Consider the following 21667-nt stretch of genomic DNA (forward strand, 5'->3'; position numbering starts at 1 on the left):
GCGGTATTATTTATAATCGAACAATACCAAAACAGCTCAGATGTTCCAGTGACAGAGAATCAGGGCATGCCCAGTAACTTGATATATCCAACGGAAGGGATCCTTTATACCAGTCAAAATCGTAAATGGAGAACGAGCAGGGAATGACATTGCAGAAGGCGTGCACACCATTTATGTCTCATTCACTCTTGTATCTTCAGAACCTTGCAAAATGCTTTGCAAATAGCAAGTCTTCAGTAAATATTTGTCATATTATCTCCACTCGATAAAATTTATATCCAAAGGTAACAGGTTTGAGAGAAAATATTCCAGAATATTAACAAGGCATTCTTTCTGGGTGATGAGCTAATGTGTGATTTTTCTTTATTCTTAAGGTAATTGAAAAAATTCAATAATGTACATATGTTACTCGTATTTTTCAGCACAATAACTTGCCTATTTTGTTGACTTTAAAAATAGAGATGTCTCTTAAAAAATTTCAAACAATGCAGAAAAGTATGAAAAGGAAGCTGAAGTCCCCTTAAGGCCCAGCACTCAGTGGTTACAGGCACTCACATGCAGCGAACAGCCCCCAGCGAACTGGTTCTATGCATAGACCTCTACTGATATGCCTGTGAGTTTTTACATAAGTGGGCTCGGGGCATACAAGCTGTCTTGAAACCCTTTTCCCAGGGGCTGTATCAGGGACATCTTCCCTTGTCAATACAAAGGGATCTGTACTGTTTTAAATGGCTGCATGGCATTCAGTTTCACAGATGTACTGAAATTTAACTAACCGTGGCTCTGTCGACGTCCACTTAAGTTTAATATTTTTGCTTTTATAATCAATGATGACATATATTATAATCAAAAACATAAAACCGGGACTTCCCTGGTGGTCCAGTGGTTAAGAATCTGCCTTCCAGTGCAGGGGACGCGGATTCGATCCCTGGTTGGGGAACTAGGATCCCACGTGCCGCGGGGCAACTGAGCTGTCGTGCCACCCTACTGAGCTCGCGCACCTCAACGAGAGAGCCACGTGCTGCAAACTACAGAGCCCATGTGCTCTGCAACCTGCGGGCCACAACTAGAGAAGAGAAAACCCCCACGCCACAACTCGAGAGAAGCCTGTGCACTGCGACGAAAGATCCCGCCTGCTGCAACTAAGACCTGACACAGCCAAAAATGAATAAAATAAACAAATAAATAAATAATAAATCTTTTTTAAAAACCCCATAAAAACACCCCAAATTCCTTGTGGTTTTGGGTTCAGGGATGAAAGTTTGAGCTGGATAGCCCAGAGGGAACCGCCTGCTTGTGGAGAGAACCAGTCTTCAGAGCTTTGAGATGACATTCTCCTTGTTAGAAGTGAGGTCGTGTGGCAGGGGGAGCAGCAAAGAGAGGCTCAGAGGTGGCCGTTTCGGGGAAGAATATTTCATTCAACAAAAAAGGCCTTTACATTGAAAAGAGCCCATCTCATGTGGAGAAGACATCCTCCCAGCATTTAGGACGGGAAGGGGCTCAGTCTGGTGCTCTCACCAATGGCCCCGTTACCTTGGAGAGACCTCAAACCCCTCAGAGAGATCCTGTTAGAAAAGAGCTGAGGAACAGGGAATGAGTTTTTCCAGCTGCTCCAAAGGATCAGGAGCCAGGCCCAGGGGAAGGACAGAGAGAGTGATGAATTGAATAAATTATCAGCTTGTCAACTTGGGGAGAGAGCCTGTCCTGGTGGAAGAAGCCTGGGCCCTAGGATCACACGGCTACGGGTCCAGATCCCTGCTCTGTCCTTTACCAGGTGGTGACCTCGGGAAGACCTCTTTGAGACATTTTTTCCTCATCTGTAAGATGGGCGCGATAACTACCTTCCAGCATCTTGTAAGGATGTATGCAAAGCCCAGTTCCCAGAGTGTGTGGAAATCAATAACATTTTGTTCTTAGTGGAAGCAGCTCTAGAACATCACACTTCTGAAACTCTCTTAGGAAAGGGAACTTGCGGTTTTTCAGAGTAGCTTGGACTTGGGTTGGGATGGCGGAAACACCTGGAACCTTTGACCAGAGTTGGTAAATGAGGAGACTGGGCCGCAGGTAGAGCGTGTGAGTGTCTGTGCGCGTGGATGTGTGCGCGCGAGATCAGTTAAGTTATTGCTAAGCGTATGGGGGTCGCGATGATGGTGAGGAAGAGGAGGGGGCAGGGTGGCTGTGGACACGGTGCTGCACAGGAAGCCAGGTGAGATGTGGAGGTGACAGCTGGGTTTGGAGCTGGGCCTGAGTGAGATTCCGCTGTGTGTGGCTCAGTGGAAGAACTTTCTGGGGAGTGGGGTGCCTGACCCCTGGAGTGGCCTGCCTTTCCAAGGCTGGGCCAGCTCCCTGTGAAGAGGAGTGGCCAGCAGAGGCTGGGTGGGAGGGGGTGGGAGGTGGGGTCCATGTCCAAGGTGCCCAGGGCATGACTGGAAGGGCTGAGAGAGGAGCACGTGGTCTTGGGAGGGAGCAAGGACTGGAGGCCCTGGTGGTGTGAGTCACTGCGGGGCTCGGCCTCCCTTCCTGGGCCCTGCCTTCCTGTCCCCGCTGCAGGACTGGCCTCATGGCAGCTCCTGCCCGGAGGCCTCACTGGCTCCCTGTCTTTCCTCTGGTTCCTTTCTCAGGCCCTCTGGCTTCGACCCACCTTCCCCCAGCCCTGCTTCCCACGGCTCCCAGCCCTCCAGATACTCCGGCTTTTCTCCTTCCCTGGAGTGTCCGTTCCATCCCTCTTGCTACAGATCTGCCTTGTCTTTTGGACCTCAGCTTGAGTCCCACTTCCTCAGTCCCCTTAAATGGCATGGCCCTCCCTGCGCTCTCCTGCTTGGAATCTGGACAGCTTGTGGGAACCAGTGCCACCAGATGATGGCATTGGTATCCCCAAGGGGCCCCTTTCTAGGTGCAGGCCATGCTCTTTGCTTGTTTATGCCTCATGTTACTCCTATGAGGTAGACAGTTATTATCCCTATTTTATAGATGAGGAAACTGAGGCTCAGCAAGGATTCTACCTGAAGAGCCTCTCTAATTGGCTAGTTTCTAAATTCTTTCCTGTGTGAATGTCTTGTCTCTCCAACGAGACTGAGCCCTTTCAGGGCAAAAGCTGCGTTTTGGGGTTCCACAGCACTCTCAGCAGTGAGTCCGTGCCCTGTGCGTTCCTGTTGGTCAAACATCTGCTGCAAAGAGGTCCCGGCTTGTTAGGACGACACAGACTTGGGGGTCCCGGGGCTTGGCTGGGAAGCACCCAGCCCCGTTGGCGAGATGGTTGACTTAAGCCACGTGGAGAGGGAGCTCGGAGCGGAGCCCTGGCCTGGGGGCACCCTGGGCAGCTCACCATCTCCTTCTCTCCTTTCCTCTCCCAGGGAACTCAACGGCAACAAAATCACTCGGATCCATAAGAATGACTTTGCGGGACTCAAGCAGCTGCGGGTGCTGTGAGTATGGCATGCTGCTGCCGTTTATAACCTTTCTCCTGCCCCCTCCCCTCAGTGGCGGTCTCACGGCAGAGCCCTGGTTGTGGGTCGTAGGGTTGTAGGCCAGCTGGGCCCCTCCCCTGCGCAGTCAGTCTTGGGATGCTGTGAGCGGGTGGGTGGAGGTGTGCCAAGTCCTGACCCAGAGTGACCACTGTCTCCCATATGGCTGAGAAAATTGGGCGTGGAGTGGGCACCAGTAGTCACTTCCTGGCAGGACCTGGGAAGATGGGGCTGCCTTGTCCATTGGCTGGCTTCTGGGGTGAAGGAAGACCAGGCCTGCTCAGGCTGCCGTAACAAAAGACCAGCGACTGGGTGGCTGAAACAACAGAAATTAATTTTCTCCCAGTTCTGGAGGCTGGGAGTCTAAGATCGAGGTGCCGTAAGGGTTGGTCTGTGGGAGGCCTCTGTTCCGGGCACCTTCTCGCTGCGTCCTCACGTGGCCTTTCCTCTGTGTGCACACAGAGAGATCTCTGCTGTCTCTTCTTCTTACCGGGACACCAGTCCTATCAGATTAGGGCCCCATCCTTACGACCTCATTTAGCCTTAATTACGTACCTTATCTCCGAACACTGTCACATTGTGGGTAAGAACTTCAGTGTATGAATTTTGGGGCGGGGGGGATGACCCAATTCAGTCTATAACAGTCTCCGCAGCTCTTTTGAACTTGTGCCCCAGAAAGACTTCCCAGCAAGGCCACAGACCCCCTGACTTGAGGAGGAAGTGACTGGGAGCCGTTGAGGACAGAGGTGACTCCCCTCAGGTGCCTGATAGTGGCCGACATTGGAGGTGGCAGGCATGACTTTGTCGGGGTGGCCACCAACCAGCGAAGGGGTCATCCACGGCACCTGCCTTGTCAGGCTGTGCAGGGCTGAGGAGCAAGGGGAAGGGGTGGATCCCTTCACCCGCTCCTGGTCTGTTGATCTTGGGGTGCAGAGACACCCCTACATGCGTGCATTCTGATGTGAGGGTGTCTCAGCCCACCAACTCAGGTGTGCAGGGAAGAAGGGCATTTTAAAATTTTCTCTGCATCAGTTTCGACTTTGAGCCCACATCCCACCTGGCTGGCAGGAAATTCATTAGCAGTCATTGGGTCCCTCATTCCCTACTCCCAGGGTAATGCAGGGGTCCTGGGGCCTCAGTTCTTTCAGAACTATGGACTTTGCAGCTCGGAAGGTCTTTGGAGGAGCTGGTGACCCTGTGGTCGATCCTTTCTGGGATTGTAACTGTCAGGCTCTGGGGAAGGGGTCTCTGCGTCTCCAGAACCACTGACTTCGGAACCCTTCCCAGGCTGAGGAATCTCTTCGGAGTCTGGGGAAGCCCTCCCTCCTGCCTGGTGTTACCCTTCCCCCCACCTCCCCGCACACCACCCAGCATAAGCTCCTCAACAGCACAGCGTTTTTGGAAACAAAGCAGAGGAAGAGAAGTGTCTGGTGGCAGCTTCTGCCCCCTGCCCAGCCCCAAACTTCATTTGAGGCACTTGCGGGAGCACATAAGCCACCTGCTTGAGAGTAGGGAGGGGAAGACACGGGAGAAAGACATACTTGATGAGCTCAAAAATTACCACGCAGCAAGTGATCTGCCGGTGAAGAGTGCTGCCCTGCCAGCTGGAGGTTCTGGGTTTCAGGGCGCGTTGGTGGTAAGGAGGGGCAGAGTCCCCCAGAGCCAGGTGGTTCAGTAGGCAGCAGATGTGGCCAGGCGGAGCAGGGGAGCAGGCAGCGGGGGTGTTGTCTGCCAACTGCAGAGTGTGTTTGCCGCACGTGTGGGCTGGACCCAGTTGGTACATGCTCCTCTCCCCCCGCTACTGGCCGATCTCCCCTGCTCTGCTCCCCGGGACATGCACGCTCTGGGCCGGAGAAGGGCACATGCGCCAGCAGCACAGAGCCAGCCCCCACTGCCTGGGTGCGGGCTTCCCCGAGCATGCCTTTGGAGCGATGGCCTGGTGCTCTGGTGGCCTGTGGCCTTCTGCCATGCAGGCAGCTTCAGAGGGTTAGCATGGGTAGGGCCGGAAGCACATCTGGCTGCTGGAGCTGGGTGTGTTGAAGAGCCTGTGTCGGGAACTTGCAAAGCTGTGAGGAAGTTTTGTTGGCTCAGGCCAGGGCTCGGATTGTGTGCGTCGCGGGCATTGCTCCTGTTTCACTCCCTTGTGCCAGCTGTCTCTAGGAGTCCTCGTCCACCGTCCCGGAGCTGTTTCTTGTCTCTTTCCTTCCCCAGGCAGCTGATGGAGAACCAGATTGGAGTGGTGGAACGCGGGGCTTTCGACGACATGAAGGAACTGGAGCGGCTGTGAGTATCTGTGGGCACAGGCTCAGGAGGGCGGTGGGGACTGGCGCCGCGTGGACTCGAGAGGCTGAGCCTGGTGGCAGGAGGGGGTGCTCAGGGACAGGACTGCACGCCCAGCCTGCCTCCTGCCTGCTAATGGGGGCCAGGGGCAGCTGTAGCCGTGGAAGGGGTCGCAGCGTCATCGTGAGATGATGGCAGAGACAGCTGGAGGTGTCCTCACTGCATATTCTAAACACAGGCTATCCTTGTTGTTTTTCCCTGAGAACGCATCATGGCACAAAATCCACACAGTACAGAGGAAGTGAAATTTATTCCTATGATCTTATACTCCAGGCAAAACCACTGTTATTGATTTGTGAGGCTTTAAAGGAAGCACTAGTGTGCCGGGGGGACCAACCGCAGGGAAGCCCTTAGGAGCAGTGTCTTGGGTGCTTGAGGCCACAACACAGAACTGAAGGTGTTGTTTTCTGATTTGCATCATTTGTTCCTTAGGGGGCTTTTGAGTTTTAAAATAGGTCTTGATCAGTTTTTACCAGATTTCAGATTGGCAATAATGAAAAAAAAAAAAGAAGGCAGTATGGGTGAGGTAGGTGATGGCCACTCACATTCATCGTGGTCACCGGCCTCATTTTTCTGCTTTGGTTTGGCTGTAGGTGTCAAGAGTTCTAAAGTTCCTGCCTTTTGAACCAGAAAGTCCATTTGATTTTAAGGAAATAATCAGAGACATGGCTAAAAATTTATATATCAGGATCTTCATTGCACATTGTTTAACTACAACAAAAAAATTGGAAACACCCATTCTGGTGGAGATATAAGATATAAAATCACATTTCTGAAGAACTATTAAGGCCATAGGAATATGTCTACAATATCACATTAAGTGGAAAAGGCAGGAAGTACATTTATACTAGGCAGGATTTTAATAAATGAAAGGCAGGATTTTATTTACACATTTACATTTGTGTAAATAAAATCAACTTGTATATGTACAGAATACAGGAGGAAGAAAATAAATGAGACTATTAGCTCTCATCACCTGGAGTGGTGGGATAACAGTTAACTTTATTCTTTAGGCTTTTCTTTTTTTGTGGATTTTTTTCCAATGAGTTTATGATGATAATTATAGCTATTATTGATTGCCTTACTCTATGCCAGGCACCAAGATAAGTGCTTTGTCCTCTAATATCTCATTTAATCCTTAAAACAACACAGTGGTCAGTGGTATCTTACAGATACCACAGAGAAGCGGAGGTGCACAGAAGTTAAGGCACTTGCTTTATGAGATGATTATTAAATGGTTAAGTGCAGAAACAGGGGTTAGAACCCGGATCATTTTGCCTCCAGAGCCCGAGCTCTTAATGGCTGTAACCTAATACCTTACTTTTCTCTTTTACTTCAAAGAAAATAAGGTATTAAATAAATAAGGTATTAAATAACTGGAAAGAATATGGTTGCCTTCCTGCTGCCTGGAGAAAAACCAAGTTGAACTTTTCCTCATCCAGGCCTAAAATGGAGCCGTAAGGAGCCCAAAGCTAGAACAGATAATTCATCCTGTGTTAGTTTTCTTTAAAATGCTCAGAACAAAATATGCGTTCATGACCTGGTTATGAGGGGATGATTTGATCCTAACCCATTCCGGCTCCAGCTCCGGGGCTGCCATGCCCTGGGGAAGGAGGAAAGGTGGGAAGGAGTCTAGACATGACTGGTGGCCCATGTCACATCTGCTGCTGCCACCCAAGGCTGGGCATGGTGCTTCTTTTTGAGTCATAATGTGTCACTGCAGACTTTGTCCCTTCTGTCCTTTTCCAGTTCCTTTCTTCCGGGGTGGGTCACCAGCAACTGCGTGGTGGGCAGTTACTGGGGTGTGTGATTGCTCTGTCCCTGGGGACGTCCAGTGCTGGCCGTGGATGGCCCTCTCCTCTGACTTGTCAGAGACCAATGGTGGATCAGTTAATCATAAAAGTTGGATAAAGTGGGGAGTCATAAAACCCATACATACTCTAAACATTTCATTTTATGTTAAAATATATAATGTGCATTTACTGACCCTCCCCGTCCCCGTTTTTGTTTATTTTTTTTTTTGGCCAAGGTCTTACTTTTTAGTGTGAGATGCTGATTGGAGTTCTGTATTATTTTCCTCGCCTAAACCACACACATATACCCTGCTTACGATTTTTGGTTTTGGTTTCTTTAAGGTGGAATGAGATTCTTGGAAGGCCCTTGGAAGCAATCTGGCAGGAGAATTCTGAATTTCTTTTATGACTCCCCTGCTCGCCCCCTGCCGCCCAGTCTTTTACTTAATTCCACAACTCTTTAATTAACAACTTTCCTTTTATTGACTCTTACCAAGGCATTCAACCAGTTTTTGTAGAGATGACTCTCTCTTTTCATGCTAGTATTGATATTTCGTTCATTTAGGTAATTGTCAGTTCAATTATATAATTATAAGTACCTCTGGCATAAACAGCTTGGGAACAGACATGATTGGTTCTTGTGCGCAGTTACAGACTCGAAAGCAGAAGCAGAAGTGTGCGGTGCTGCCGGCCGTGAGGATTGGTGGGTCACAGGCATCGGTTGTCTGATGTTGGGGGGTGGGGTGCTCGGTCACCCTGGGCCGGCTGAGGGTGACCGTGTAACGTGGAGGCTGCCGAGGTGGGAGATGGGGAAAGGCAGGCTTCAGAACCCACCTCTCCCACTCGGTGGTGACTTGGGTGAGCCACTCATCTCTGGGCATCCCAGTCCCCTCAGCTATCAAAGAGACAGCTCAACGAAGTCTACAAACATATTCTGAGAACTGAGAGCCCAGCCACGTGGTGAGATGGTGGTGGTCAAACCGTCCCCCTGGGGTTGTTTCTGGCAGGAGACGGGAGGGTATGTGCATGACCGTGATGCTTTGTACTCAAGAGAGAGAAACGCACCTTTTCATTCTGCTTTCCCTCTGATGGTGAGGTAATGCCTATAACGCATTTATTCTGGTGCCTGGCACAGAGTAAGGTAAGGCTAGTTGGGACTCACTACTATTGTTGTTACTCTTAGCTTCCTGAAGGTCCCTCACCACACTGGGTCCCTCCTTTGATTTTCTACTTTAAACTAGCTATTTAAACTAGCCTTTTCCTCTTAAGTGTTTTTCAGAAATTAAAGCCAGAAAAATGAGAAGGTCTTGGGGGAAAACAAAACAAAACAAAACCCAGTGATTTCCAGGCAGTGTAAATACAGGATTAATTTATTAGACGAGGTTAAGGAACTTGGAGCGATCTGATGTCTACTCCTGTTGCTTTAAGATTACATTGGTGGTCCCTTTTTTTCCGAGGCAGTGATGTGTTTCCCTAGGAGCCTGCCCTTTAGAGTAAACTTCTCACAGCTTGTCTAAAATTGCAACCCTAATTGTACCGTGTTAGAAAATGGTACCTTTCTCACATATCAGATGAAAAGTGACCTCCTAGGAGGTAACCACAGACCAGTTACTACCGGCTACATCGAATTATATTTCTTCCTTCCTCCCAGCAAAAGAAAGCTTTTTTCCAGTTGGTTTATCATCCTCTAGAACTGTTAAAGGAGATGGTTGTGAGAAATTCAAAGTGTACGGTAGGGCTTCCCTGGTGGCACAGTGGTTAAGAATCCGCCTGCCAGTGCAGGGGACACGAATTCGAGCCCGGTCCAGGAAGATCCCACATGCCGCGGAGCAGCTAAGCCCGTGTGCCACAACTACTGAGCCTGTGTGCCACAACTACTGAAGCCCGTGTGCCTAGAGCCTGTGCTCCACAACAAGAGAAGCCACCGCGATGAGAAGCCCACACACTACAGCAAAGAGTAGCCCCCATTCACCACAACTAGAGAAAGCCTGTGCACAGCAGTGAAGACCCAACGTAGCCATAAATAAATTTATAGAATAAAGTTTTTTAAAAAATTCAGACCCCTTAGCCTGGCCCTCAAGGCCAGACAGGATCTGCTCCCAATCTACTTTGCCAGTTTTACTTTCAAAACCTCACCTTCTCGTCAAAGATAGCCCTCTGATGGTGACTTCCCTGGTGGCCCAGTGGGTAAGACTCCACGCTCCCAATGCAGGTGGCCTAGGTTCAATCCCTGGTCGGGGAACTAGATCCCGCATGCATGCCGCAACTAAGAGTTTGCATGCCACAGCTGAGGAGTCTGAATGCTGCAACTAAAGATCCCGCATGCTGCAATTAAGACCTGGCACAGCCAAAATAAGTAAGCAAATAAATAAATAAATAAAATATTTTAAAAAAGAAAGAAAATTGGTTACATATCTAAAGATCAGCTTATTTAAAAAAAAAAGATAGCCCTCTGACAGCCCCCGTATGTGGGGACTTCTTAGACCCCCCAAAGCTTTACCCAAACCTCTCTTGTGCCTCTAGCTGAGCTCAGCTAATGTCATATATTCATTTGGCAAATAAATGTGTTGCACGCCTACTATGTGCCAGACACTGTGGTGGGCTCTGTGACACAAGAGTGGACCAGAGGGACTTCCCTGGTGGTGCAGTGGTTAAGAATCTGCCTGCCAATGCAGGGGACACGGTTTCGAGCCCTGGTCCAGGAAGATCCCACATGCCGCGGAGCAGCTAAGCCCGTGCACCACAACTACTGAGCCTACATTCTAGAGCCCACAAGCCACAACTACTGAGCCCATGTGTCACAACTACTGAAGCCTGCGTGCTTAGAGCCCATGTTCCACAACAAGAGAAGCCACCACAATGAGAAGCCCGCGCACAGCAATGAAGACCCAACACAGCCAAAAATAAAATAAATAAAAATTAAAAAAAAATGTATACGGTAGACTGGAGGGCAGGGGCTGCATTTTCTGCAGCCTTGACGTGCACCCAGATCACTTGGGGACCTGGTTGAGATGCAGATCCTGAGTCAACAGCTCTGGGGTAGCCTGGGATAGTGCAGCTCTTACCACCTCCCTGGTGATGTCCCTGCAGGTGGTCCATAGACACAGTGTGATTACCAAGGTTCCATACTTTATAGGTGTCACTGCCCCCCACCCCAGTTGGGCTGGAGTGCTACACTTCAGTGTCAGAGAATTGGTTGCCTAAGGTGACAAGATGAGTCTGGTTAAACTTCACTGCCTTCCTGGGACAAGTCTGAGTCCTTTCTACGTTGTCTTTTCAGGCCACATTCCAGAACCAGACTTCTCACTCCTGCCTGTGTCTATAATACTGAATAGTTGTCTGTCCACCAATAGAGGAATTGGGAGGGTGGCATGAATTGGGAGATTAGGTTTGACATAAATACACCATCTGGTGTAAAATAGATAGCTAGTGGGAACCTGTGGTATAGCACAGGGAACTCAGCTCAGTGCTCTGTGACGACCTAGAGGGGTGGGATGTGGGGGGCAGTGAGGTCCAAGAGGGAGGAGATATAGGTATACATATAGCTGATTCACTTCATTGTACCGCAGAAACTAACACAACATTGTAAAGCAATTATACTCCAATAAAAAATTTTTAAAAATTAAAAAAAATGATGGACATACTAAAAATAAAATGATTAAAAGTGTCATCCTCTGTTGTTTGGCATGGAAAGACATCCACAAATTGTTGTGTGAGGAAAATGCAGGTGGCCGAATGCTTTTTCTTCTATTATTTGAGGCTTTTAAAAATATTAAGCATGCATTTTCATAAATAAAAAAATCAATAAAGGTATTTTCATTCTGAAAAAAGACCTAAAGCAGACAATAAAAAAGTTGAGTCACCACTGAGCCAAATGTGGATGAAAGCAATAAAGAATCAGAACCCTGTGGCCAGTCCTATCCCATTAGGGTGTGTCTCACTTTTCAAGGGTAGTCAGGTGTCCAGCTCACAAACTGAGCTAATATTTGAATCAGTGCCTGATTAATTACACGGGGCCTTGCAAATGTAAAGTGATGATGATGATGGGTGTGGGAGGGCGTAACGGAAGGAAAGAGGCTCTGTTTACTGACTGCCCACTACATGTCAGGTCCTTGGTTGAGGGGCTTTCAGAGATGTTCTATTCTTGTCCTCCCCAAGGATGGCGGAATTCCCACTTTATATAGATGAAGAAACGGAGGCTCCGAGAAGGGGATTCTCTGGGGTTATACAGTGACATGTTAGGATTTGAGCCCTGGGCCCTCTGACTCTGAATCCAGTGCTTTCTGAAAAGTCCCTTGGATTCCCCGGCCAGCTCCAACTCCTCCTCTCTTCTCTTTTTTAGACGACTCAACCGGAACCAGCTGTACGCATTACCAGAACTGCTGTTCCAGAATAACCAGGCTCTCTCGAGGCTGTGAGTGACGCTTCATGGAAGAAAGCTCTCTCTGTGGTCTTATCTCTCACCCGGTTGAGGGGGCAGTGTGTGGTCAGTGGGCCCTGGACTCTCCATGACCATGACACCTGTGCTCCTCACCTGGCAGGCATCGTTCAGGGCATCAAAGGCCGGCTTACTGTAGGAAGGTGCTTTGCGGGGCCTTTCTTCCTGGCAAGCACTTGACAAAATTGGCAGTCTATCCAATTCTGTGTGCTGCCCCTGACAGTGTGGTATGGGAATGTCCTCGGGGTGGGCAAGCTTGTCAGCCATGATGGCAGACTTTATGGGGAGGACTGTACTCATGCATCTCTCGCTGCCTTTGGCTGCCTTGGGTGGAATATTCATTCACATAAGCCCTTCTTGGATCTGTTTCTGTTTTCAGCTCAGAGTAATGAGGTCTGTGAGCTTATTAACCGTGGCATAAAGTCATACTTGTATTTGCTGTAAGTGTACTTCTTTCAAGTTTAAAAGGTAGTGGCCAATTCTGCTGCTCCATGATTTACGAGATATGTCTGTAATTGTTCTCCGGTACATTTCATTTTGTGGGATCTTGGGCAGGACAGGACCTTAGAGATTATCTGAGGACTCTCTTCTGCAGCTCCTTAGCGTATGTATGGTCTTTTAATCTTTGCTTGGTTACTTCTCGTGATGGGGAGTTCACCACCTCCTTGGGGAACCAATTCCATTGTTGGACAGATCTGCATAAAAGAAACATTTTCTTAACTTTGAGCCCTAAATCTACTTTCTAATAATTTATGATTTCTCTAGCTTTGCTTTCTGTAAGTACCTAGAACAACCATGTACAGTACTCTTGTTCAATTTTTGAAGGGCTGTCAGGTTTTTGAATTTTGAGTTGGGAGGTTTAGTCGTCATTAACAACCTGAAAAAACATTGGTTGGGACCTTCTGCATGCCCAGCAAAGCACGGTGTGAGATGCTGAGGCTGCCGGTTCTCCCCTAAAGAAGAGTATAGGACACCTCCTAGGTGGAGGTGCAGGTGAGTCCGGAGGTGCAGTGGGTGGTGCAGGTAGGACTGAAGGGTGGGGGCTGGGTGGGAGTCAGCACCATGGGGCTACCTGAGTGCTGAGAGGCGTGCCTGTGGGGTCTGGAGCTTGATCTCCTCCCCTCTGATTAAACATGGCTAGTTCCTTCCACCTCTGTCATGATTGCCACCTCTTGATAAGCCCAGTGGTCTGCAGGCAGCTCCAGAATTTCTCATTGATCCTGCCTCCCAGTTTTTGTCCTTAGGGCGGAGCTCTAATTTTCAGTTTGTCCAAATGGTCTCTCCAGTCTCTTCCTGTTTCCTCCTCCTGGCCTGGAGGCCTCTCCCTAGAAATGGAGATGATCCCTCAGTGATGATCCCTTCTGCTGGTCTTTGCTACCCTTGGGCTCATACTGTCAGTCCTCCTACAACTGATAGGCTGGTCCTTTGGTGCCAGGCACACACAGTGAGTGCCTTACTTTTCTTCCTTGATTGCTGAAGGCACAAGACCCTTCCTAGCAGGTGCAGCCACCCTAACATCCCTTTAACCTGTGGGCCAGGGCTGGTCCACAAGGTCCATGCTGTTACTGGTCCCGTGCTGGCAGCTGGCTTTGTCCTGACTTGGCCCCAGCAGCTCCTGTTTTCTCCGCCCTGTCTTTTCTCGGAGCTGGCTCTTGCAGCAGTTATCACAGCTCTGCCTCTCTGCAAAAATTCATCCTGAACATTTTTTCTCTTGATCTCCTTCTGTACTTTTCTTTTTCCTTCTCTTAAGCCCCCTTAGCCTTTCAAGCTTTGGCCCCCACTCTCCCAGCATTATTTGCCTGCTTGGGTTCCCTTCCCTTCAGCACATTGATGCCCTTCACCGTCCAGGGTTTGGAACATGTGCCTAGTTGCTGTTAAGCTCTGGGCACTGCTTTGATCCTCCTTCATTTATTTTATTTTAAAAAAATTTTAAATTTGTTTTTAAATTTCAGCTTTACTAAGGTATAATTGACAAATAAAATTGAAATATACTTAAAGTGTACACTGATGATTTGATATACATACACATTGTGAAAGGATCCCCTGCCACGTTCACTAACATATCCATCACCTCGCATATTTATCTTCTTTTTTTTGAGCACATTTAAGTTCTACTCTCTTAGCAAATTTCAATTGTGTTAAGAATGTGTTATCAACAATAGTCATCATGCTATATGTTAGATTATACTCTGTTACCAACCTCTCTATTTCCCCATCCCACAGCCTCTGGCAACCACTTTTCTGCTGTCTGTTTCTATGAGTTTGACTTTTTTTAGATTCCTCATATAAGTGATACCATGCAGTATTTGTCTTTGGCTTATTTCACTTAACATAAACCTTCAGGGTCCACCCATGTTATCACAAATGGCAGGATTTCCTTCTTTCTCATGGCTGAATTATATTCCACTGTATATTTTATATATATATTTATATAATATATTTTTATATAATATATATTATATACAATATATAAATATATATTATACATAAATATATAATATATATAATATATTATATATATATATATTTCACATCTTCTTTATCCATTCTTCTGCTGATGGACACATAGGTTGTTTCCATCTATCCCTCATTTATTTAAAAATATCCAAGACCCTATCGTGTGAATCTAAATCCACAAACCTCCCGGCTTTTGCTTGCAGTCACCTCCAGCTCTATTCACAGTTTGAGGGGCCAGCATCTTTCGCCATAACCTCCACCAGCTCGTAGGGCTGAAGGGGAGAGGACAACTCTGCAGGGGTCTCTCTCTCTCCCTCCAGCACTTGAGTCTACCTTTCATTAGGGGCATCAACGCCCTGCATGTCCCTGGGCCCCCTCCTGAGAGTGGTGATACCGTGTGGCCAGTGTGGCTGCCTTCTTGGCCGGTGTCTGGGGAACCAGGATCCCTAGTGGAATGGGAGGTAGCGCAGGGGAGTAGGAAGTCAAGTGTCATATAGTCCTGGGTTTTTCATGGTGTAACTCAGGTGGAGTTTTTCTTACCTGTGCACTGTTAGGCTCTCCTGAGGCTGAACTGAGATTGAGCACGTACAGTATCCAGGACAGCCTGCAGCAGACGTTCCTTGTGTCCCTGACGTGTGGGTGAGTGAAGGGCCCTGCGGTGGAGCTGATCCTCCTGTGCACGCTGTCTTGTCTGACTCCTGTGACCCTGCAGGGCAGACAGTGTCTCTGGTTTTACTGCTGACAAACGTCAAGGTTGGAGAGGTGAAACGACCTCCACAGGGCCAGTAATGAAGCCCTTTTGGACACCCTGCCCAGTGCTCTTCATGGCTTTATATTTTAAGAGGAGTCCTGGAGAAAAGGACTTCTGCGCTTTAATGAATTTTAAATACCCAGATTCTACAGCCAAAGGCTGGCACAAGGAGCTCTATTCAAGGAGTAGAAGAGCGATTGAAGGGGACAGGAGTCTGCCTGACTCCTACTCCTGGCACCCTACGGGGCTGGGATCCAGGGCAGGCAGTAGCCTCCAGAAACGTTGGATGTTTTCACCCCAGTGGCCCAGGGCTGGCTGCCTTGGGGACAGGGCCAGTCGGCAGTCATCAGAGGGACTTCTAGAGGAAGGACCCCCCGGCCCCCGATGGAAGGCTTGGTTGCCCTTTGGCTCCAAGGGCAAAGGAGTATTTCTAGGCTCTATAGCCAGAATCTTTCTCTAACACTTATTGCCTTTTCTTCCCAGGCATCTGGCCCCTAACTCTAAGCCTTTCCTTATCCAGGAGCATAGCTGGGTCTGGGTATAGGGAGACTATTTTCTTTAGCTCTCCTCTTTTTTTTTTTATTTAACGATTAAAGAAAATTGAAGTATCAATATAGTTGATTTACAATGTGTTAATTTCTACTGTATAGCAAAGCGATTCAGTTATCCATCTATCTATATCCATCCATCTATATCTGTATCTATGTCTATATGTATATCTCTATATATACACACACATTCTTTTTCATGTTCTTTTCCATTATGGTTTATCACAGGATATTGAATATAGAAGGTCCTGTTGTTTATCTATTTTATATATAGTAGTGTGCATATGTTAATCCCCAAATCCTTGTTTATCTCTCCTCCTACCCCTTGCTCTCCCCTTTGGTAACCGTAAGTTTGTTCTCTATTTGTCTGTGAGTCTATTTCTGTTTTGTAAATAAGTTCATTTATATCATTTTTTTTAGATTCCACATGTAAGTGATATGATAGGATATTTGTCTTTCTTTGTCTGACTTCAGTTAATATGATAATCTCTAGGTCCATCCATGTTGTTGCAAATGGCATTATTTCATTCTTTTTATGGCTGAGTAATATTCCATTGTGTGTGTGTGTGTGTGTGTGTATACCACATCTTTATCCATTCATCTGTTGATGGACATTTAGGTTGCTTCCATGTCTTGGCTATTGTAAATAGTGCTGCTATGAACATTGGGGTGCATGTATCTTTTGGAATTAGAGCTTTCTCTGGATATATGCCAAGGAGTGGGATTGCTGGATCATATGGTAGCTCTATTTTTAGTTTTTTAAGGAACCTCCATACTGTTCTCCATAGTGACTGCACCAATTTATATTCCCACCAACAGTGTAGGAAGGTTCCTTTTTCTCCACACCCTCTCCAGCATTTATTATTTGTAGACTTTTTAATGACGGCTGTTCTAACTGGTGTGAAGTGATACTTCATTGTAGTTTTGATTTGCATTTCTCTAATATTAGCAATATTGAGCATCTTTTCATGTGCCTGTTGGCCATCTGTATGTCTTCTTTGGAGAAATGTCTATTTAGGTCTTCTGCCCATTTTTTGATCGGGTGTTTTGTTTTTTTGATATTAAGCTGTATGAACTGTTTGTATATTTTGGAAATTAATCTCTTTCAGTAGCATCGTTTGCAAATATTTTCTCCCAGTCCATAGGTTGTCTTTTTGTTTCCTCTTGTTATTTCTTAAGCCCACCTCTAAGCATAGGAGTGCAAGCTGATGGGACTTTGGGGAGGACTCCTGTGCAGCATGCCCCGCTTATAGCAGCCTAGAACTTGAATTCATGACCAGAGGCAGTACTTCCTGATGCCTCTCCAGTTCAGGTCATCTCAAAAGGGGCACATTCTGGGGGGAAATGATTAAATAAACCTTTTTATTGATCTGGTTGTTTGTCCCTGTGGTCTGGGCCCTGAATTTTTCACCTTGGTGATGGTTATAGGGAAGGGTACAGGAGCAAGTGCTTAAAGACTTATTTGCTAATATTCTTTTTTTTTTTTTGTGGTACGCGGGCCTCTCACTGTTGTGGCCTCTCCCGTTGCGGAGCACAGGCTCCGGATGCGCAGGCTCAGTGGCTATGGCTCACGGGCCTAGCTGCTCTGCGGCATGTGGGATCTTCCCAGACCAGGGCACAAACCCGTGTCCCCTGCATCAGCAGGCAGACTCTCAACCACTGCGCCACCAGGGAAGCCCCACTAATATACTTTACCTTCCCTCCCCCGCCAATCCATCGACCTGAGCATCTGGCATTCCAAAACATCTCCCGTAACTCTCCCAGTGGTCTGGCTGAGGAGCACTTAGGCACTCCTGGTTCCAGAAACAGGACTCCTGCAGGCTGGTGAGTTGGGGTGGGTGGGGTAGTATAAAGGCACAAGCAGCAGCCTCACGGGCTCCCATGACAGGAAGTGAGGCACAGCTGGGACTAAGGGTGTGAGGGATGTTTCTAGTTCTTTCTGATTGTCTACCTTGTTGTCCCACTCCTCCCCACAAACCAGTGTCTTGGGTTTACCAGCAGCATCTCAGTTCCACCATGACTTTGGTTGGCCACCGTGCTTACTCCCCTCCTACTTCCTGTGACCTTGGAGCTCAGATCTCCTCGAGTTTCCAGTCCCAGCCCAGATTTCTGGGGAAGGATGCTGGTTGGCCCATGCTTGGTCAGGAGTTCACTTCTGGGCCAAGGAGCTGTGCTGGCGGCTATGGGACCTCCTGGTGTAGTCACACTCCGGGGCCTACCCTCAGGAGGAGGGTAAGAGACAATGCAGGGCTTGGTGTTTCTGGCCTCTCATCTGTTGACCTTTCTTCTGCTTTGAGGGATCCGTTACTAATACTTTCCACCTGGAGCAAATCATGGATTTTTTTTTTTTTTTTTTTTTTTTTTCCACCAGAGGCCGTATGTTAAATCAGCATGAAAACAAGTTTGAGGGAGACCACATGTGCAGGGTAAGGTGTGGCCACAAAGCACATCAGGTGGTGTGGCCCACGTTTCAACTGATTTTGCCTGTGTAGCTTCGGCAGTTGAAATCCTCTTGCTGGTTATTCCTCACCAATGTTTCTCCACGTGTTGGGTTAGTCCATTTCTTTCCACATTAGGGACGTGCGGCCCAGAGAGGCGATTTGTCCTGGACCACAGAGCAGTTTGGTAATCGGGTTGGAGTTAGACACCAGGCCTTCAAGGGACCATAAGAAGTCTGAAAATGGGCTTAAACCTTGACCTAGAAATCTCACGTTTGGGGATTGACCCTAAAGTCAATAAAATATGACCACAAACATGTTCATTGCAGCATAACTCAGAATGTTGAAATATGGACTATTGAAAACTATATAGAACAACTGAAATGCCCCACCTTGGGGGAATGGTTAAGTAAATGTTGGTACATACACTTGATGGAAAATTTATATCATCATCAAAAACGGCCTTTATGAAAGACAAAGTAACACAGATAAATGTTTGTGATACCAAAGCCAGGATGCAAAATTGTTTTGACAATATGGTCACTAAACAAATCACTCTAAAGCATGCACAGGAAAATGACTACAAAATGCCAACAGGGGTTATCTCTGGGTGGCTTTTTCTTTTTTATATTTCCCAGGTGTTGGATAAAAAGAGTATAATATTTTTATGGTAGGAGACCTCACAGTTTTTATATGCACTGGAAAACCTCTGTTGTCTGAGTTAAAGTGAACACTAGATAAATGATGTTGGGCCACTTCCTTGAACCCCGTTGAGCCCGTTTGTTCTTCTATCAGATAAAGATAATAATGTCTGCCTCACAGCCTTTCGTGGGGATTCAAGAGAGGTGTAACTCCCTCTCAGGTCAGGTGTAAGCTCGGTAGCACATAGTAGATGCTCAGGAAATCAGTGAATTTTCCCTTTTACAGATGAAGAAATTCAAGCTCAGAGGATTTGTGACCTGCTCAAGGGGTTGAGGCAAATTTGAACTCTGGTCTGTCTGATGCTAAAGCTCATCCTTCCATATCATCCACCCCCTCCCAGCCGTCCACCCTCTGCCCACCTCCTACACTCATCTACCTATCATCTACCCACCACCCAGCCAGCCTCCCTCTCATCTGTGCTCCCATTTACCCATCTACCAACCCATCAGTTAATCCGCCCATCCGTCCATCCTCCATCTCCTGCCACTGGTCCTCCCATCTAACACCCTCCTACCCACCTATCCATCTGCCTGCCCCTCCAGTCTTTTACTCATTTGCCCACCAAGCCCACTCATTCACCCCCCACTTAGGCATCTACCAACATACCCATAAACCTACCATACACCCATCTACCCCCCCATGCCTCACCCACCCTCCCTTCTCCTCCCCTCACCACATCCAACTCCCCTCTCACCTTCCATATCTGCCTGCCCATCCACCCACGCACCCACTCACCCAACATTTACAGAGGGCCTCCTATGAGCCAGGCACTGTGGTCGGTGCTGAGAACACGTGACAGCTGTGTAAGACGGCTAGGTGTGGCGCTGTGTCTGCAGGAGGTGAGGGTTTATCACTAGTGCTCTTTGAAAGCAGTCTGTATCCTCTGACCTACCAACAGTTTGGAGTGTGTGTGGGGGAAATGATTGCCTGGCTGGACCTGTATCTCCTGCCTGGGGTGGTTATATCCCGGTGGCAGGTGACCTGGGTTGAAGATCAGCTTCATCACCTGATAGCCACCCATGAGAGGGTGTGGAGATGTTGTTTTGCAGATGCACATAGGGGTTGTGGCTAGGGTTAGAGGGACAAACTTGAACCTGCCTTCTTCTCTTATAGCAGCAAAACCGAGGCTTCACCCACATTTGGGTGGGGAGCACCATGAGCGTCAGCTGCCTGTGCACTGTCCTCCCAGATTTGGGGAGGAGTCTCTCCTGCTGCCTTGCAATCCCGCCTCTTGCTGGTTGCATTCCCTTCCCTAGTCCAGAAGCCGCTTCTGGAAACCCAGTTCCTCTGGGTTTCTTTTTAGCCTTGAAACCAATATGTGCCCTGACAAGATTGACCTTTTGTGTCTCTGCTGGGCCTGGAAGGGGTGGGGGTGGGTGATTAAGGGCAGCCGAGGGCATTGATTCCCCCTTATTTATATCCCTGCTGTAAGGACCAGGATAATTCATTACCGGCCTCGGTGGCTGGAGAGGCGGGGGTGTGATATTCTGCTGGAGCCCTGTTGAAGAATGCCTGACCCCACCGACCTTGTCTCGAGCTGGGTTTAATTAAACTGTCAGCACTGGTCAGAAGAACAAAGCCTCCCGTCCCATCCTGGTCCCCAGCCCCCATCAGAGGCAGGGGGCATTCTCTGCTGAAATGAAGAGCTGTTAAAAATGGATCTGTCTTGCCTCTGAGGGAAATTACCCGAAGCAGGAAGGCGACCTTGCTTTTGTGACACGTCCACTCCAGGCAACAGATCCGTGGAACTGAACCGTCCTTGCCACCCGCCGAGGACCCCAAGTGTGAGGAATGGGGCTTCTTCCTGCCACAACTGCCTTAAGATGCCATCCCTCACTCCCTGGACTTCCCTTTTCCAAGAAAGGAATTTCAGGAGTTTTGTCTGTGAGATATTAAGTCTGTGAGGTGTTTCTGGCATTAATGATAGAAAGAAGCTTCCTTGGTTAGAAGGTTTGGGGAAGTTTGAGGTCAAACAAGTTTCTCTGTGGAGTTACTTTCAGCCCCTTTAATCCACTTGTGCTCACTATAAAGCCCCCAGGGGACATGTAGGGTGTTGCCAAATTGATATGACTGTGAAAGTCTTGAAAATTTTATTTTTAGGGAATACCTAGATCTTGTAGGTCTAGTGTCAGACTTGCTGAGGCCTCAGGCAATAAGGATCAGAGCTGAGACTTGAACTCAGGTCCCCCTGACCCCAGACCCATGCACCTACCTCTAAACCATCAGTACTCAAATTAGTGTGGGAGTTACTTAGAGGATTTTAAAATGCAGATCCCCAGGCACTATCTTCAGAGACCCTGAGTTAACAGGTGTGGAAGGGCCCAAGGATATGCAGCATTGTCAAGCCCCATCTGGTTCACACTTTGAGAAGCCTTGCTCCCCAGCATGCTTGCTGAGTCTTAGGTGGGGACCCCTCTTCGGGCAGAGCCCCTGTCTGTCTCTGCCCAACTTGGTTCTGGTGTGAGAGCCACAGGAACAAAGCCCTCCCCAGGGCAGACGCTTCACCTCTTGCTGCCGTGCAGAGAGCGATTTGGGGATTATGAGTGGGCAATTATGGAGCACTCTGGGCTCTCAAAGTGCTTTCCGATCATTAAATCTGTGCCTGCTGTCAAAGCTCTAGTGAAGATGCACACGTCCTACTGGGTCGGCCCAGGAGCCTCCGCGGAAGAGGGCAGCCAGCCTGAGATTGACGGACCATATGCCAGAGTGGCTGACTTTGCCCAGCATGGATGGATG

General features: G+C 48.1%; 1 protein-coding gene across 1 annotated transcript in view; it reads left to right on the plus strand.

The window, feature by feature from the left end:
* SLIT1 (slit guidance ligand 1) overlaps positions 1-21667 on the plus strand; it is a 172395-nt gene that overhangs the window by 17895 nt on the left and 132833 nt on the right. Inside the window, exons 2-4 of the mRNA XM_067709847.1 lie at positions 3354-3425; positions 5676-5747; positions 11940-12011. Coding sequence (XP_067565948.1) covers positions 3354-3425; positions 5676-5747; positions 11940-12011 — 216 coding nt within the window. The remainder of the gene's footprint in view (positions 1-3353; positions 3426-5675; positions 5748-11939; positions 12012-21667) is intronic.

The sequence above is a fragment of the Pseudorca crassidens genome, chromosome 16 (genome assembly GCF_039906515.1).
Source record: "Pseudorca crassidens isolate mPseCra1 chromosome 16, mPseCra1.hap1, whole genome shotgun sequence".
In the NCBI taxonomy this organism is placed as follows: Eukaryota; Metazoa; Chordata; class Mammalia; order Artiodactyla; family Delphinidae; genus Pseudorca; species Pseudorca crassidens.